The sequence below is a fragment of the Sphaeramia orbicularis genome, chromosome 19 (genome assembly GCF_902148855.1).
Source record: "Sphaeramia orbicularis chromosome 19, fSphaOr1.1, whole genome shotgun sequence".
Classification (NCBI taxonomy): Eukaryota; Metazoa; Chordata; class Actinopteri; order Kurtiformes; family Apogonidae; genus Sphaeramia; species Sphaeramia orbicularis.
This window is the reverse complement of record NC_043975.1, coordinates 47,936,357-47,956,073: the sequence shown is the minus strand read 5'-3', so window position 1 is coordinate 47,956,073 and position 19,717 is coordinate 47,936,357. Positions and strand designations below refer to the sequence as shown.

The window sequence follows — 19,717 nt, the reverse complement described above, 5'->3', positions numbered from 1 at the left end:
TTTGTATAAATTTATACCTTATACAACTGTTATGTTGGATTTTCAGCTGTAGCCCTTTAGTTAGGTATCTTAACTTGTCCAGCTGTTTAGATTTAACTACTATAACCACAAATTATGTAGTTTTTAAGATAAGGTAACGTTAGTAAAAATGTTGTTATTAGTGGGTTTTATTTGAGTTGTTTTGCTGAACCTGGTGGTATTTGGTTAAATTTGTCAGCTGAGGTCATGTGATAATTAGGAGGAGAGCTGCTGTAGAGCTGAGCTCTGCCAATAAAAGTTCATTTAATAACAGGCAGAATATGGTTAAAATTCCACTTATTTGTAATAATTAATAATTAAAAATTTAATAATTCAGGTTGTTCGTGGTTATTTAGATTATTCCCATTTTTTGTGAAAGGATAGTTTGTAAATGTGAACACTTTCACTGTGTAATTTTATTTTTTTCACACTACACCAAAAAAGAGAAAAACTGCGAGTTCTCATTATTTATAGGTTATTATGCTGTTATTTTAGTGGTCCGCCCACTTGAGATCAAATTGGACTGAATGTGGAACCTGAACTAAACTGAATTTCACATCCTTGATTGTTAATATCATCAGTACAATTTTAGAATTTTTCCAAATTCATCCCACGGGTGGGATTGGACCCTTGGGTGTGTCGGTTTTGGCCCACAGGTCACATGTTTGACACCCTTGCCCTAAATGTTGCATAAAGGACCTTCAAAATGGAAAGAAATTACAAAGAGGGAACCATTTTGAATTTATTTTCCCATCAGGGTTTGGAGAATTGTCATTGTTTTGACCTCAGAACAGGTGCTGTCAGAGAAGAGGCAGCGACTAAATGACTCTGATTTCAAAGGAGGGTAAAGGGTTAGGGTCACAGTATCATCACGCACAAACAAAGCACCTTTTGGCTGGGAGATAATGAGCTGCACCTCCTCAGGGCTGCTCTGCATGACCTCTGCTGCCTCGCTGAACGTGACGCCCTCCAGGCTGATGTGGTTCAGAGAGATCAGGCGACCACCTGCAAGAAAAGGTCACAGTGAAACGCTGCTGGTGTCCAGTAACAGTGCAGATAAACCCTCACATGACCCCTGCATACGAGTCCAATTTCACACACCCCTCCAAAACTGTGATTCCTCTTGTCTTTTACTTGTGAGTTTATTGTGATGCATTGGTTCCATCTTGGACCACAGGTACCCATCAGTGGTTTTCTGTGTGTGGTATGTAGACCCAGCTGGGATTAGAACCCAGGATCTCCTGTTTACTAGTCAACTGTTGACTTACTCTGACCACAAAAACCCCAGGGCCTTTGGAAGAGAAAGTGAAATCACAATAATGATGTGAAAGGTCTTTCATGCCTTATAAGGGCAGACGACTACATGAGGAAAAACAGAGGTTCTACAAATGACATCAGAAAAGCGTCCACACATATACTAAGGGTGGATGATGTGTGTGTTTTACATGGATGTTGTATTGGTAACTGTTACACACCTCATCCTCTGCATTCAACACTCACTCTGCAAACTTGATTCTGTTAACTGTCCCTAAAAGTAATTCTTCATTAGGTTTGTCATCCTTTCAGTCTGACCAGAGACCAGGATGATGTCCAAAAACACTAGGACTAGACTTTTTTTCTTGGTCATTTTTCTTTCGGTTCAACTGACTTGTTTCGCTCTTTTGAACGAATGAACATTTTCAAAAGAGCCAAAAAAAAAGTCCAGTCAAACCTAGAAGAACTACCAAGAAGAACGATGACCTGGGCAAATGAGAACTTACACAGACTTGGACTAGACATCCTCATCTCCAAGGCAGCTTTGATCGCTTTTGTCACCGATCATTTGAAAGACAAATGCTGCTGTCACAGACTGCTAACTTGTCCATGTACTCTTACTGCGTTTATGTGTATTTTAGCTGTGGCTTTGTAAATATCACTCAGTCTGGTGTTTAGACTGTCTTCTTTGCTTAAATTTAATCTTGTTTTCTTTTATAGCCCCCTTTTGCCTCTCCCTGGAATGGCCCTGCCTTTTGCCAGGCCACAGTTGTAAAAAAGAATGTGTCCATAGTCTGACTTGCCTAGTTAAATCAAATAATAAAATAATCATTGGCACACTGTGTAGTAGTAGTAGTAATGCCTTGCCTAAGGCCAGATAAATTATAACATTTAAAGCATTAAAGCATCAAGTCCAAACCCTATCCTTCACAGGCTGGTCTGTCTGTCTGTCTGTCCACATCAGCTGAAAACAACCACAATATTTACTTCATAGAGGCAAATTATACACTATTTTTTCAGTAACATAAAATGGTTGCAAACAATAAACTCTGTTGTTGTGGATAATGGTAAATGACTTGTGCAAGCCACAATAAAATGCTGAGCACTTGACAGGCTGCCCAAAGGACACTTACAAAGCATTATTTAAGGAACTGTGCCCAGTGTACAGTTCATTGCAGGTAATATTGTCCAACTATCATTGATGAGCACTCGGTTTGATGTTAAAAGGACAAAGGCCCTGCTGGCATTTGAACCTACGATCTCCTGTTTACTAAGCAGGTGCTTCAACCAGCTAAACCATGGGACCTTCAGTTTGGACTGGAATTCTTTAAGTAAAGTCAAAGCAAAGATGGAGGAGGTCTTTAAGTGCCTATAATGGTAGACATCTACATGAGGATTCTTCATGTCACATCATAAAAACATCCACATATGGTCTGTGGGACCGCTCAAACCAGTCGTGTCTTGGTAAACAGGGCAGTGATACCTCAAGAACGACTTTGTTCCATGAGGAAAATTCACAGAGAATCCAAGTATCAACCCCCAACATACTGAGTGACCCCACAGTTCTGTGGATCTGTACCTTGGCGGATGCGTCCGTCCTTATCAGCAGGTCCACCAGGAACAACAGAAGCCACAAAGATACCCAGGTCATATCGGCCCACTGTGTCCTCTCCCACTATCACTATGCCTGGATGGACACAAAGCACAGGTGCATTAGGAACAGACTTTCTTAAAACCATGGCTGGAAATCAAAGTTTGATACTTTCAAAGCCTACTATTTGATCTTAAATTTTAACAGCAAAAGGAGTAAATCTCATGTAACATATGCACACACCAGCATTAATGATGAATAATTATAATAAGTTAAGACAAGACAAGACAAGACAAGACAAGATAAGATAAGATAAGATAAGATAAGAGACTTTATAGTCATGGTATTACATAACAGTGAAATTTGGGTGCACCTCCATAAAAGATATTCTGAAAAAATATTCATACATACATACAACATATAACATCCAACATCCATAACACTAAAGGCACAATATATTTTTGCAGTCGGTGAGTTAAAAAGTTAAATATTCCAGTTTATATATTAAAAGTAAATATATTAATATTATTGCACATCATAACATGTTCACAGACATCTGAAGTTGTGGTAAAATGTTTAATTTAAAGTCATGAAGTATGAAACCAAGGTATAAATATCTACACTGGTATAAACATTTTTGAGTGATACAAATAATTATGATTCATTCATGACGTTATAACTACTTTTAGAGCATTCAAATGAATGCTGACTACCTGTGATAACATTAAAGTAAAAGTCATTTTTAAAAGGCACATGGGGCTGCTCCTGTAAAAATGAGGAAACTGAGGAATATGAGGAAACTACAATAGTTAAAGATAAAATGTTTCACAAGGATGCTGTTGGTGCTGTGTGAGTGGTTTACCCAGGCCAAGCTTTGGGTCTTTCTTTAAGGAAACACATATGACTTCTCTCTCAGAGGACGGTCCCATTTTGGTCGGAGTTTCTGGGGGGTGCAGACATGCAAAAGAGCCAAAGCAAAAATGTAAAGTTCTTTTCTTCCCTCAGTTATAAAACATCTTTCAGAAAATCCATAGATCTACATCTTCAACAACCGATTGAAAATATGCAACTATGACCAATATGAAGCAACATCAGTGTCAGAATCATATTTAGTGGCTGTAGCATAGCACATCCATGCATTTGTAACACAGATGTGAATTTGGCTGTATCTGTACCTCTGGCTGCTGGGGATCCAGACGGGGCCTCGGATCCACTCCTCTGAGAACAGGCTGGGGAACGCATACCGGTGCTGCTGCGCTGACTACTGGAGCAGGTACTGCAGAACAAACATGGACGGTGATACAGTCAGTGCACAGTAAACATACACAGCAGGCCATTAATACGAATTAGAGCTGAAACAATTAATTGATTAATCAACTTGAATCAATTAAAACATTATTCGATTACAATTTTCCTGAATCGAAGCTTTGCTTCCCACTAAACATTGGTTCCACTGTTGTGTTTCACATGGACGCTTATTGTGACACACGACGCCAAGATCAACACAAACAACGGAGGAGACGAGGACAAAAAGGAAGAACATGTCTATATGTTGACTTTTCTCCTTTGGAACCATCACATACTCCTTTAAACTTTGAAGCTTCCACACAAACATTATAAATATGAGTCTGTATTTGTTTCAGTTGGATGTTAGTTTCATGTTCAGTTACTAACTAACCATCTACTTTCTTCACATCTAACTGAGGAAGAAAAATCTCCCATTAAACTTTAATGAAATATTGATGTTTATCTACTATATGGACATAAATATTGGGACACATCGTGTCTACAGCTGTAAGTGTCCTGTATGTCCTGTTCATGATGATTTGACATAGAAACATCAATATTAATAATAAATATATGTATTATGCTATGAGGCTAATGATATGTAGATATTTTTTATAAATGGATGCTTCTATGAAACTGGGTTCATTTTTGTATCTGGCACTTTGCCAGGTTTTTAGACTCAATAAGAAAAGAAAATGTAGAGAGAGACACATGCAAAAAAATATATATAGTCTTGCTCTGAGTCATCCCAGAATTAATGAATTTTTAATAAAATATTGGGGCCAAAAATAGGACCCAAATTGGGACATGAAAAACTACCTAAGAGTCAGTGTATTTGATCTGAAAACATGTCTGTAAATGGTCTTATATAGACTATAAATAAAGACACTGTGTTAAATGTGTCAATCCTAGTGGTTTTTCTAACCCAGACATGTGGGTTTTCATGAATCTCAGTCTCATTCCAGATTTTGTATGTAACCCATCATGTCCACTCACGTTACATGTGGAACCTGCCCATTTAAACACAAATAAATCATAAGTGATTTTGCAACAGTGGTCATTTTTGTGAAACACCTTGCCTTGAATAATTTGTTCAATTCCCAAAATGAACCTGTGAGAGAATAAAAAGATATTTGAAAAAATAGTAGCATGTAATTTTCTTGTCCTTTTTACTGTGTTAAATGTGGATTTTGTATAAAAAATAATATAAAAAAATATAAAAATGTGTTTTATCTGAAAAATAGTTCCTCTTTTATCTCAGTAAGTATTTATTTTTAAAATAAACCCAAAGTGCTTCCAAACTTGCTTTATAACATTAGTCTATATCTGGTTGGAATTTTTAACCCCCATGTCCTGTTTTTAGGACCAGTTTCATAGAAGCACCCAGATCTATATAATCTTTTGATCCATTTGAGTTGATTCATCGATTAATCATATCAGCTGTAGTCCAGTCTAATCATACTAGAAACAGAACGAAGCAGAGCTGAGTTTCTCCACACTGAACCATCAGTACCTGTGCTCATTGAAACTCTGGCGCTGGTTTTTGATGCGGGCCTCGATCCGGGCTGTGACATCATCACACAGCTTGGTCAAGGACTCGTCCTGCGGCGTGGTCAGCCCACTGTCATCCTGTGGCGTCTCAGAACATGAGAAGGACTTCATCCGGCTGCTCTGAGCTCGACACACCGCTGCGTACTGCACAAGGTTCTCCTCTGGAGGCAAACACAACCAAACACACACTTCTTTTCAGTAAAATAGTCCAGGAATGTGACAGAGCTGCAGTAGTTTTGGCAGTGACTGACCTGAGACAAGGCTGTGGCTGAGTTTACGAGAGTTCATCTCATTGTTGAACTTGTGCTGGGCTGAACACAGGTTACATAGGTATTTGGCAATTCTGGACCTCTCTGTAATGAAAGTGTACTTCTTTTTGCTGCCTCGGCTCTCCACTACAAATTTACGCCTCTGTAGGAACATAATGAGTCATTGTGTCAGATGAAAAACCCCAATGACATGATAACCTTTGAAAATAAGGAAAGCTCAGATTTATTACTTACACTAATATATTACTAATTCCATGTTTTACTCAGATTTATCATATCCTCTTTTGAGCACATTCAGCTCAGTTTTCAGCGCTATTTGACCCATAAAGACCCAAACATCTACCACCAAACAAAACGATCTACTGATCTGAACTGCTTAATACCTGTTGATCCATTAATCCTATCAATCCATGTCAATAATTGGTGTAAAATACAGTTATTCATCTTTTCATGGTCATCAGATATGAGCCATTTGTATGTTCAGAGGCTCCATAGTTACCATGGAAACACCATCATCTTCTATACCATTGATTCATCAGTCAAACCCATGGAGTTGGATCAATGACAATGGATGGACACACTGGGTTTAAGTCAGGGATTAAAGCAAAAAATTTTTCATCTGACTGAAAATTTTCTTCTGGTCAAAATCATTGGCCACTATTAAAAATGATGCCATACAATACTACTATAGCGTACAAGTTTATATAATCAAATTTGGCAATACTGTAAAACACACTGAATGTGAGAGTGTACAGGTGTAGAAGATTAGTAACATGAATAGAAAAATTGTCATGAGTGGTATTGGTGGGGGTCTGGGGGTCCTCCCCCAGAAAATTTTTAAAGCTTCAGGTCAATTTTGGTGCTCTGGTTAATTTTAAAGGGTATGAAAACCTTTGAAGCAAGTGAAAATAATAAGTAGAAGAAAACCTTACTGCAAAAAATGAGTGAAAAACTTTTAATTAACAATTTAGGAACTCCTAAAACATAACTGCAACTCCAACAGCACATGAATTTTGGGGAAAATGTCTGTGTAAATGTAACCCTAACCAACTCATACAGAATTTTCTTGTGGCAAACTACGCACGTGCACGCACCAGGCTGCTTCATTTTTTTGCACCATGATCTAATTGGAGTTCCATTGTCTCCCTTCTCATCAAGCCACGCCCACCTCCATCTATTTTTCACGCATCTCTCAATAGTTCCTACTTCAGCACCTTCCTCTACAAACGTGTCCATGATGTCGTATATGCTGGCCAAAATAATCTGTACGTCGTCAAACCTGCGTCCACAACCCCCTCCCACCAATATCATGTTCTCTTTTGACTGGAAGAAATTACGTCAACTGAAACAGAAATTATGTTCCGTTCCAGATCCTCTCTGAGGGTATTTAAAATACAGTGGCTTTGCAAATACCAAGGGTGTTACTCATTCATTCAGTTTTATCTTTGTACTGTACCACACAGATAGAAATAAGATGCTAAACGGGTCAAAATAAAGCACTTATGCAGTCGGGCGCGTAACCGCGTAAGGCCGCGGCGCGCACAGCCGCACGCACGGGAAGGGCACATACACACAAACACACACACTAGTCATATACCGGCAAGAGGAGATCAGCTATGAACCCAAACATGAAGGTCCATGCAGATCAGTTCTGTCTTCTCCCCTTTTCGCTGTGGTTCTTTCATAATGAAAGCTACTTGTTAGCACTAAACTAAAGTTGGTCTGGAGGCTGAACTTCGGTAAAGCTGAACTTGTCCATGTGTTTCTGAGGCAAAGAATGAGCAGCATTTCCTTCCAAAGACAAATAGTCATCAATCTGTCCTCCTGACATAAAAATAAAGAAGTCATCTTATTATCATCACTGTTAAACCTATCAGCCCCCTGTGCGTGGCGTGCCTGTGTTAAACACCTGCAGACCCAGGACAGGATCGTGGAGTCACGTGGGGAAGTTACTTCAATATGACTTTTTTTCCCCCCTCAATTTTTCCATTTGACGGAAATCCGTCGTGGTGACGGAGAACTTTAATCCCTGGTTTAAGTTCAGTTAATGATAGATTGATAGATTTTTTTTCTGTTTCTGTTGTAACCCTCAACTTTAGCCTGAGTTTTTATCTTGCAAGATCAGTAAATTAAATATTTGTATTTATTTATTTACTTACAGGATGGTGGGCTGGATCTACAAAAGGTTTGCATGTATTAAAACGTCTGCAAACTCATTGCACATGCAACAAAATCTACAAACTGATTTACTAACAGTGTGCACTAAGGGTTGTGTCTGTCAAAGGTGCAAAATAGCGTGTCTGCATCCAGTTAGTACATTTGCCACAATGAATATGCAATTTGGGGCGTTTACACGCAATAGTGCATGTGCTGGGAGGAGAAAATGTAAACATATTAATTTAACACATGCAAAGTGATTTATCAAACCCAAAAGCAATTTTGCTGATAGAAACTGCGTCTATATCTAACACGTCTCAAAAGGAGGGGCAAACGGGTTGGATGTGTAATTGCGCACACATGGAAGTGGTTAGAAGACATGGAAATGATGAAACGAGATGCAAAGAATGCACTTTTCACCCTTGTGTGAACATTTTTGGAATGACAGAAGAAAGACCTATGCCCCCCCCCCCCCCCCCCCCCCCCCACACACACACACACACACACACTTTACGGGACTCTTTTCCACTCCTGATGATTATGTATAAAATATACACTGACATTAGGCTACAGTGTGACAAAATTATGTGCGCCTGAGAGTCATTCACCACCACCACCCCCCCCCCACACACACACACACACACACACACACACTTTATGGGACTCTTTTCCACTCCTGATGATTATGTATAAAATATACACTGACATTAGGCTACAGTGTGACAAAATTATGTGCGCCTGAGAGTCATTCACCCCCCCCCCCCCCACACACACACACACACACGCATACCTTTAAAATGAAAAATGAATGAATGAATGAGTCATGCAATACCTTCTATGACAAAACTCCCCCAGCTTTACATTTCCGTGTGTCTGGATCATTCAGCGCACGGTTACCATTAATAACAGCAGATATCAGAGGAGTTTTTACAGCGTATTGTCTCCAGTAGCGCACGCAAAACCCTCATTTAAATAGGGTGGTCTCCAAGACTTTGCACCTGTTGTAATTTGCACAAGCAATCTTTGTAAATCACACGCAAGCCGCAGTTCCACCCCACACGCAAAATTCTAGATTGCGCAAGCAAATTAGAACACGCAAATTGGGATCTTAGTAGATCCGGCCCAGTGATTATTGGCATTAGTTGCAAAGAACAAGATGCATGCACCAGATTTAGCAGAGAAGCTGATTTCCATCTGTTGTCCTGGACAAATGACCAACATAATAAAACATCACATAGATTATGAAGTACTAATACACTGGAAGGACACCAACAATATAGGAGAATACACAATATTCACTGAAAATACACATTATAATAAATGGTGATAAATCACTTAAAGGTTAAACAGAGAGAAAAAAAAATCATTTGGGAACTGCCATAAAAGTAGCACTGGGTCTTTATGGGTCAATAGATGCAGCTGAAAGGGGCGTTTTTGTGTGTTTTGTGCACAAAGAAGCAATTTTTTTCACTTTGACACTGGGATGTGTGAGCCTGTTTACATGCCCATAAAAGTGCGATAACTGCGAGTAATCGTATATTTGTAATAATCAAATCTAATGCATTTACACTTAAGAAATGTGATAATCGATAAACCCTGGTGTAGACGCTCCAGTCCATTATCAGATTTCTTTCGGAGTTTGTACATATGTAGTGATGGTAGACTCAAACTTCCTGTTGTCTTTCATTCATGTTTAACTATGTAACTTCTATGATTTTAATTGTAATTACACATGCGTAGATGTAAAAGAACTAAATAAATCAAATTAACCTGTATACATGCAGAAATCCAGGTGTGTTAATCTGATTTCTCATAATCAGATTACTGCTGTTATCTAATAAAATAGATCAGATTATACTGTTTACATGATCACTTGAATAGTCTGACATCTCCAGATATCGGATAATGATCAGAGTACTGGTGTGCATGTGAACAGGCTCAGTGTCATGAAGAACTCCTTGGACTGACTGTTGGGCTCACATTAGAGGAGATGGTGGCCGTCTCCCTCCAGTAAAAACTCTGGCAGGTGGATCGGCAGCCATCTTTGACCTCGTAGACGATGACTCCTTTGGCACAAACCCCGAGGATGATTGCTCCATCGAAAGGCTTTTTCTCACGTGTCACACGGTGGAACAACACGCCATATTCAGGCAACTGCTGACACACCTGCAAAGAGTGGATATCAGTGAAGACGACCATGAAGAAGAAACCATGGTCTGTACACAGGTTCAGCCACACCTTTGAGACGGAACCCTCCCAGACATGACCCCACCCATTCTAACCCTCAGGGCCCTTTTCATCTCCAAACCATTGAGGTTTGATCAAAGAGAATCACTGTCAGTCAAAGCACTTTATATATTATTATATTATTTTGTTTAGATAGTATGTTATAGAAATAAACATGTCATGACTGTTTAAATGTCCAGTGTTTATGTTGAATTAGATTCCTTTGTTTAATCCCTGAAAGAAATACGATAGTTTAAAGGTTGGATTATTAACCCCTTGTAGACTATTGCTGCAAATTCGCCTCAATATTTTACTGTTTTTGGAATGAGTCGCTGTTACTGATAATAACAATATTAATAAATCGGTTTTATATAGTGCTTTTCTAGGTACTCAAAGACACTTTTCAACAGTCTTTGTGAATGTACATATCAATATCCTCATAACATAACTGCCTTAGTCATACACTACATGGACAAAAGTATTGGGACACGCTGAATTCAGCTGTTTTTTAGTTTGGTTTAAATTGTTATCTTTGCTTCCAAAATGACTCAGAGATGTTTTTTACTTAATTTCTCTCAACACTGATTTTGTTTTGGGTTTTTTATTTGGGTTTTTTTTATCCATGACTATGATTTTAAATGTTCTTCCTCTAAATTTCTAACATATTTTTCATGCTCTGACTGTAAATAACAATTTTCTACCACAACTAACCATCTACTTTCTTCACATCTCACTGAAGAAGACAAATCACCTATTAAGCTTAAAAACTAAATATTGATGTTTATAAACTATACTGACAAAAGTATTGGGACACGTCATGTCTACAGCTGTAAGATGTCCTGTTCATGATGATCTGACATAGAAACATCAATATTAATAATCAATATGTTATTCATCCCAACATAAAACTATATTATGACATTCGTCATTATTGTTTTGTATCCCAGACCCTTGTTAGAAAAGAAACACCTGAATTCAACGTGTCCACATACTTTTGTCCATTTGTGTATGAGTTAGGTAATTATGCTATGAGTAGGGCTGGGTATCATGGCCAGTTTCCATAATCGATTTGATTTCGATTCATAAGGTTCAGAATCGATTAATCACGACTCAATTCGATTCAGTATTAATTGATTGATTCAGATTAATTTAGTGAAATCAAAGTAAAATTTTGAGCTGTAACCTGATTATTTGACTACTGCAGCCATGCAACACATCAATACTGGTATCAATATTGATATTAGAAAGAAAATAAATATGAAATTTCAGCAGTAAATAACTGAATCTGCTCTTAAATAATGAACATTGCCATGTTTCTACAGTGGCTCAGAATGGACTTCTTCGTCATCTTTAGTCTGCTTAATTGCTGGTGGCTTCTACTCACTGGGGGGGGGTTGTGCTCCATGATTGTTGGTCCGAGCGGGGGAGGTGCGTGCACTCCGTGATTGTTGGTCGGGGGGTGGGGGTGGGGGGGGGTGGTGGTAGCGTAGCAGTCGGACATTGTTGCTTTACTATTCCTCTAATTCCATACTCAGCCCTAGGTGATAGTATGGATCCAAGTTATTATTCCAAGAACGACCGGCTTCCGCAACTCGCCTCGAAGAACCTCCAGGTGGCCAGTTCCTTCATACTGCGGGTTCGGGTTTGAGGCCAGGAGGACCTCCAGCGGAGGGGTTTTCCCCACCCTTCCTCCGCGTCTTTTCCGCACCAGAGCCGTCACGAGCGAAACCAAAACGACCCGTCTTCCCCAGGGGTTTGCAAGACGGAGCTGGCCGCGCTTCCACGTACTCCCGGTCCTGCTCTGAAAAATCGATCTCATCCACTATTAATCGATTACGCAAGATTGAAACAAAATCGATCTAAGATTGATTAAATCGATTTTTTTACCCACCCTAGCTATGAAGTTAACAATATTTTACCTGGTGACCTATGACCCCTGGTGTTCATGGATCAGTTTCATCACCCTATTTCTGTAACATTTTCATAACATTCTACTGTAATATAGAAAAAACAACCTTATAATTTTGACAGTAGTTTTCGGTTATTATTTTGGTTTGTTTGTTTTTTTTAAATCAAAATATCAACCCAACATTACTTGAAAATGTGTGTCTTTAGTTGAAGATTAGAAATGTAGTTTAAATATTAAATGTAGTTGAAGTTTTGTGGTGAAAGTGTATAAAAACATCATTCAGTACTGAATTTGAATGATACTTGCATATCCATATTTTTAACATCACACTTAAAAAAAAATAAAATCAAGAGTGTAATTCTAAGAGTCTAACTGTGGCAAAACCTATAAAATAAGATTGTTTGCAGCATTTATCTAGTTAACACTTCTTTGATAATATTTGTTATAACTGGTGTATAATAGGTGTTTATCTGCCTGACTCAACATAATATTTGAAAATACTCTGTTTCTTTATTCTACTTGCTTTATTGATTCTTGATGTCCATATATGGATATTCTTATGCAAAGCCTTTATTGAAGCGCAAAGTACATTATTCACTTAATAATGTGATTGCACTGATATTTTGATTTGATCTGTATTCATTTTAACTTTATGTAAAGAAAAAAAAATATATGTATGTATATACAGTACATATATATATATATATATATATATATATATATATATATATATATGTATATATATATATATATATATATATATATATATATATATATATATGTATAGTATAGTACAGTGGCGATCTCTCATAGACTGCAAGGGAAGCCCGACTTCCCCTAAAATTATGAAAATTAAATGGTTAAATATGTAGGGCTGTGCTGACATTTTAGTGACTACAAATGTGTTAGAACACGTTCATCTCACAGACGAGTTCGTTCAGAATCAGCTTTATCACAAATCAACAGACGCGATGTTGTTCCCTTCTCATACATTCCCGTTGCGCTGTTTTCTCATTCGATCTCTGCTCAGTGCATTTGTCCGTAGACTGCGGGCGTCTCTGGGCTTCAATGGGACTGAGTGGAACAGTTTTTTTCATTGCGTCAAAACTGGACGGTAATTGGATAAATGCCACGATGTTGTCCCGGCCCCGGACGCTGGGCGTCTCTGGGGGTGAATGGAGCTGTGGGCGGAGCTCGGCCGAGCTGGACGCCAGAATCCCACGTGCTGATTGGAGGATCAGCCGAAAGGCTGAATCCCGTTTGATTGACAGCTGTTTTCAGATCTACTCCTTCACTGACACAGTTCAGTTTAATACCGTCACACATTCTGCTGTGAAAGAGAGAGAGAAACCACTACGAAATTACTTGTTCATTTCTTGCACTGTAAATAAAACACACTCATTGGACTTCCTTGTTTCAAATTAACACAATTTCAGCGTTTTCTTGTTTCGGTTACATAATTGAATCATTTCTTGTTTGAGTTTAATATCGTTTTGTAGATAGTTAAATCAATCATACTGTTGGCTAGGTCGGAGTGAAAGGAGCATCTCTAGTTTAAAAAGGCTGAAGTCTGACACCCACAACACACTGGGCCAAGGCAATCTAAGCAGCCCAGCTCTGCTGGACATTCAGAGGACACTGGTCCAGTCCCTGGAAAAGACGCCTACTTGGTACGATAAGGTCACTGAGCATTTTCTTAAAAAGGAACAGAGGGCCAAATTCATGTTTAAATAGCTGGACGATTTTATTTATTTATTTTTTATGTAAGCCAACAATGAGCTTCCCCTGTCTGAAAGACAAGCAGCCGCCACTGATATAGTACATATATAGTATAGTGTGTGTGTGTGTGTGTGTGTGTGTGTGTGTGTGTATATATATATATATATATATATATATATATATATATATATATATATATATATATGTATATATATATATATCTCAAACCTTCAAAAATAGGTAGTTCAAATACTTCCTGTTTTAAATACCTACACCACATCATATGGTCAGTGATCTAAAATCATCGGCTTCAGTTTGATTTTCTTCTACATATGACTGTTTGGTACCTTGAGGAACTCCAGCTCTGATTCGTCAGTGAGCATTTGAGTGTTGCTGGTGTGAAGCCTCAGCAGCTCCCCTTGAATGTAAGGCAAGGCACGTTTCTCCATCACACTCTTGGAGACGTACTGGTCAGGCCGGTAGTAGTTCCTACCGTACACCTAAACACATCACAACAAATGACATGCTTGTATTTTTAGAATACAAGATAGGTGATAATACACAGTTTACTGACTCGTTCATTTGCAGTTATTATAACATACTATGAAAAGTAAGTCGACAATCATACGGTGATGTTTAGAACTGTTGACTTATGCAATCATAGAAGCATGTTGGGTGAACAAGCTCACACCGGTCAATCAAAGCTGGACACAGTAGACATCCAAAACCTCTATCAGTCCTAAAATCTTGTTGTTGGAGTCATTTAAGAACCATTACTAGAGGGTCCACATATGACAAATGAGACCAGAATGAGCTCTGGAAAATAATTACTGACTTAGTATTTTACAGTTCAGTGTAAGTCTAAGGGAGCTGGGGCTTTTTGGAGCCACCATACTAGAGCTGTAGCTCCATTAATTTATTTTATTTGATTCAATTAAACTATTATTTGAATGGGCAACAAAAATACTAAAAATGTGAAAAAGACATGTCTGAAAATGACAAACTTGTCTTTTATTTTCCTAAATTTGTTTCCATCTTACAAACTTACTAACAACTTCAGATGGAACTAACATAATATTTATGTTTGTGTTAAAGATTCAAAGTTTAAAGGAATAAATGATGTAGAAAAGTCAATTTATAGACATTTTTTTCTGCCTTTTTGTCCTCATCAATTATGTTGTTTGTCTTAATCCCCGAGACATTGCTGTTTGACACCTGGGTGAAGCCCAAAAAGCAGTTACACAGTCAAAACTGGAAAAAACAAAGTGACAAAGGAAAATCACCAAAACACTGCAAACAACAGTAAAAACAAAAAACCACAAGCAAAACGGTATATAAAAAAAAAAAAAATCCAAACCATCTAGTTTTATAGCAAGTCAGTCTCACTTACTGCTCTTTGTTCTGCCCCCCCCCCATTACACAGGTGGTGGGGGGTGTACAGAGCATGCTCAGTCGTCAATGGAAAAAACAAGGTCTATGCTATCAACACGTTTTAAACTTTTCTTATTGAGCAAGTGATTGAATTTCTATGAATATTTAAAATAAATCATACATTCAGAACGCTCACCACAGACACATCAGGGGTTATGTGTGTGTGTATGTGTGTGTGCGTGTCACCTCAGGTATGCAGTCTCCATACTCCGCCTGCAGAGCTAAAGCTCCCAGGTACAGCGCCGTCTCTTCGTGGCAGGACAGTCGGTCCTCCAGAAGGTCTCTCCTAAGCTGAAGGTAATACTGGTGGCGGGTCTGCTTGTGTCTGATCGAGAAAGATGACCAAATATGAAGGATTTCTGATAGTTCCAAAAAACAACTTCATTAAATAATGTTGAAGCAAAAGTAAGAAAAGTACTTACAATAGTAGAGATATGTCATTCACAAAGAATTTGACCCGAAAGAAAAGGACAAATGTGGTTGAAGGCACTTTCTTCCAGCCGTCTGGAGCAACTTTGGAAATCTTGGTGTCGTTGTCCAAAAAGAAAAACTCATTATCTGATCGAAATAGAGAGAACAGATTCAAATAGTTTCTAATATAGTGTGGCATAATGCTCTGTGATTTCATTTATTTTGAATTTAACACTTTCAGTGCCATGGGCCGATTAAATCGGCTTTACGAAAACAACCTGTAAAGTGCCACGGGCCGATCAGATCGGCTTTGGAGAACACGCCACATTTGTGTACAAACAAACCATCCACCCCCATTTCTTTCTCACATTTCGATGACGTTCTTTCTGTGTCCCCCTTTTGAGACCAAGCAGACGGGAATTTGAGGTCACGCGACCAAATAATATTTTTATATCTTTTTAATGTTTCTTATTCTCCAGTGTTTCATCAGAGGGAGCCCTCCATGCCGGGGGGCGGCTGTGGACTCCGGGGGCTGTGGCGCCTTCTCTCACTGGGGTCTGCTCCTTTCTGGTGGGTGGGGGTCCCAGTTGGCCCTCTCCCACTAGTTGGGATGCGGGGCTGTGTTGCTGGTGCCTGGTCGCCGGGGTCGGCGGCTGCCTCCTGGTGCGGATGGCTCCCTGAGACAGCGCCTCCTAAATTGATGTTTTACTTTTACTTGTACATTTTTGTTCTGGTCTACCCGTGCTCAGTCAGTCTTCTTAAGTATGTGTGAGCTTGTGGGTTTGCATGTATATGTGTGTGTGTGTGTGTGTGTGTGTGTGTGTGTGTGTGTGTGTGTGTGTGTGTGCGGGTGAGTGGGTGGGTGGGGGGCGGTACTGATTTTTAAACTGATATGTAAAGCACTTTGTGCTACAGTTTTTAATGTATGAAAAGTGCTATATAAATAAAGATTATTATTATTATAAATTATGCAAATTACGATCAATAATGAATCAGCTGTGTCCGGTGCGTTTTGAATCTAATCAGCAATCGGTCGGATGTTACCGAGCGGTTTCCTGCAGGATTCTTCAAATATTATAAAAACGACGCGAAATACTGAAAAACGGCCAAATTCTGTGGCACTTTTAAGGCTTATTAGCCCCTTAACTGTCTGGCACTTAAAGAGTTAAAACCAAAAATGGCAAAAAAAAACAAAAAAAAAAACATTTGAAATGGAGCAGGATGAAGTGCAACTTCTATACTCCCGCCCTTTACTCCATCTTTTTCTACTGGCCACAAAATCAAATTATCCAAAAAATAACTCCAAAAATATTACACATATCAAAAATAAACTCTGTCCAAGCCTATGTACATGATACAGATTGTATAACGGAACAGAGACATCAACCTTTGGGCTTCTATGAAGATCTACATGACCAATAAATGACCAGTAAATTCAATATGAATTGGACATAGTTTATTTTTGATAAGTATATTATATTATTGATGAGTATATTACTGCTAAGAAATGACAATTGATTTTCGTGCATTACTGTTATGAAACTGATAGTGTACTTTTGTATTTGATATGTGTATTATTGTCATGAAATGGACAGAGTTTATTTTTGTTTTTGATATGTGCACTATTACAGCTAAAAATGGACAGAGTTTATTTTGATGTGAAATGCTGCAGCAAAATGGACAGTCTATCCTTGATATGTACAGCAATTTTGTGTTTTTTCTAGTCAGAATTTAGTCTGATATGTGAGGATTTTTGAGTTACTTATGGAATCTGACATAGGAATTTAAGGTTGGTGAGGGATGGCGTATGGGGGCGGGAGATTATAAATTAAATTTCATCCTGCTCCTTTTCGAATGTTTGACTTTCTTTTATATAATTCTTTTGTTGTTTGATTTTAATGCAATATTTGAAATAAATAAATAAACAAAGTAATATAGGAAAATACATAAGTTACACAGAAAAATGCAACACGCAGAGAATTTTGTTATAATAGATCAGGGGTGTCAAACTCATTTTAGTTCAGGGGCCACATTCAGCTAGATTTGACCTGAAGTGGGCCGAACCAGTAAAATAATAACATAATAATATAGAAATAATGTCAACTCCAAACTTTTCTCTATATTTTAGAACAAAAAAAGTAAATTTACATTCCGAAAAGGTTTACATCTACGAACTATCCTTTCAAAAGATGTGAATAACATGAACAAACTGAAAAAAAAAGTGTAATTTTAACAATATTCTGCCTCAGTTTATCATTTCCACATGTACATTATAACTTACAGATCACAGTGGATCTACAAACACACAAAACATTTAATAACGGGCAGAATATTGTTAAAATTGTACTTACATTTCAGGTTGTTCATATTTGTTCAGGCTATTCACATTTTTTGTTTTAGTGTAAATACATGAAAATCTTTACATTTACAAAGAGAAAAATTTGGATTTGTCATTATTTATATGTTATCATGATAGTATTTTACTGGTCCTGCCCACTTGAGATTGAATTGGTCTGAATGTAGAACCTGAACTAAAAGGATTGTTCATATCTTAGTGTAATTTTTGCATTTCACAAATTCATCCCAGGGGCCAGACTGGACCCTTGGGCGGGCCGGATTTGGCCCCGAGGCCACATGTTTGACACCTGTGCAATAGATGTTGATAAATCACTTAGGAAAGACAAATATATTCACTTGAATGTTGTGACAAATATAGTTGTGGGTCTTTAAGGGTTAATAAACTGAAATTAAAACTAAACGTGTAATTACTTTGATAACATATGAATCGTTTAAGGGTTCTGCTGCTGAACGTCTAAAAGTGAGGATGTGAAATTATTTCTTCTCCCATGTGAAGGTGGAGCAGCACATATCAGGGTTACAAGTGGGTTAAATAAGACCAGATCAGATCACTAAGATCAGAAAAGCGGATCATATTAGTCCAACTCTGAAGTCCTTCCACTGGCTGCCTGTCCGTCAGAGGATAGACTTTACAGTTCTGTTGCTGGTCTATAAAGCTCTGAATGGTTTAGGACCAAAACACATCAGTGACCTCCTGACCCAGTATGAACCCACCAGACCCCTCAGGTCATCTGGATCCGGTCTGTTGTCAGTTCCCAGAGTCAGAACCAGACATGGAGAAGCTGCGTTCAGCTTCTATGCTCCACATGTCTGGAACAAACTCCCAGAAAACCTCAGATCAGCTGAAACACTCAGGTTATTTAAATCCAGGTTAAAGAGCCACCTGTTCTCAGCTGCATTTGAATAGAGTTTTTATTCTTTTAAGCTTAAAGTTTTTATCTGTTTTATCTATTTATCTGATTTTGTTTTGTTTGTTTGTTTCTCTCATGCCTACACTTTTTTTTGCTTCTGCTGTAATGCTTTTAATGTTTTATGTAAAGCACTTTGAATTGTCTTGTACATGAACTGTGCTATAGAAATAAACCTGCCTTGCCTAAATGTCTTACCTTAAGCGTAAAGTGATATTTATTTTAATTGTATGTCATAGTTTGCTTCCTTACCATCAATATAAGCAAGGCCAAAGTAGAAATGCTCCACCAGGTTGGCGTGAGCCACGACCATGTCGAAGACGTCTCCTCCTCTGGATTTCACCTCACACTTGATGACGATGCTCTGACCGTTGGGCATCACCACGCTCAGCTCCCTCTGAGTGGTTGGAGATTTCCCTTTCTTCGACTGCATCGAGGAGAAGACGTGAACGTTGGAAGGTTTGAGACTCGCATCATGAATTTTGACTCTGAGCGTGTGCATTTGAACTCACCACGATGGACCCAGGCAACTCCAACACAACCAGTGGGTCATCTGATATCCGAACAAACTCAGGACCCATTTCCTACAAAGATAAACACAAAAAATACATCACTTTACACTCATGGT

The 19,717-nt window shown here is 38.4% G+C and overlaps 1 protein-coding gene across 9 annotated transcripts in view; it reads right to left on the bottom strand.

The window, feature by feature from the left end:
- Nucleotides 1-19,717, bottom strand: part of frmpd2 (FERM and PDZ domain containing 2) — a 52,737-nt gene that overhangs the window by 21,044 nt on the left and 11,976 nt on the right. For all 9 annotated transcript variants that reach the window (XM_030163449.1, XM_030163448.1, XM_030163450.1 and 6 more), the window contains exons 9-20: nucleotides 19,602-19,673; nucleotides 19,342-19,516; nucleotides 15,835-15,970; nucleotides 15,599-15,737; nucleotides 14,329-14,481; nucleotides 10,108-10,293; nucleotides 5,953-6,112; nucleotides 5,664-5,862; nucleotides 4,039-4,139; nucleotides 3,726-3,806; nucleotides 2,852-2,959; nucleotides 907-1,023 (exon numbers count right to left, since the gene is read on the bottom strand). In XM_030163449.1, the coding sequence (XP_030019309.1) occupies nucleotides 907-1,023; nucleotides 2,852-2,959; nucleotides 3,726-3,806; nucleotides 4,039-4,139; nucleotides 5,664-5,862; nucleotides 5,953-6,112; nucleotides 10,108-10,293; nucleotides 14,329-14,481; nucleotides 15,599-15,737; nucleotides 15,835-15,970; nucleotides 19,342-19,516; nucleotides 19,602-19,673 (1,627 nt within the window). The remainder of the gene's footprint in view (nucleotides 1-906; nucleotides 1,024-2,851; nucleotides 2,960-3,725; nucleotides 3,807-4,038; nucleotides 4,140-5,663; nucleotides 5,863-5,952; nucleotides 6,113-10,107; nucleotides 10,294-14,328; nucleotides 14,482-15,598; nucleotides 15,738-15,834; nucleotides 15,971-19,341; nucleotides 19,517-19,601; nucleotides 19,674-19,717) is intronic.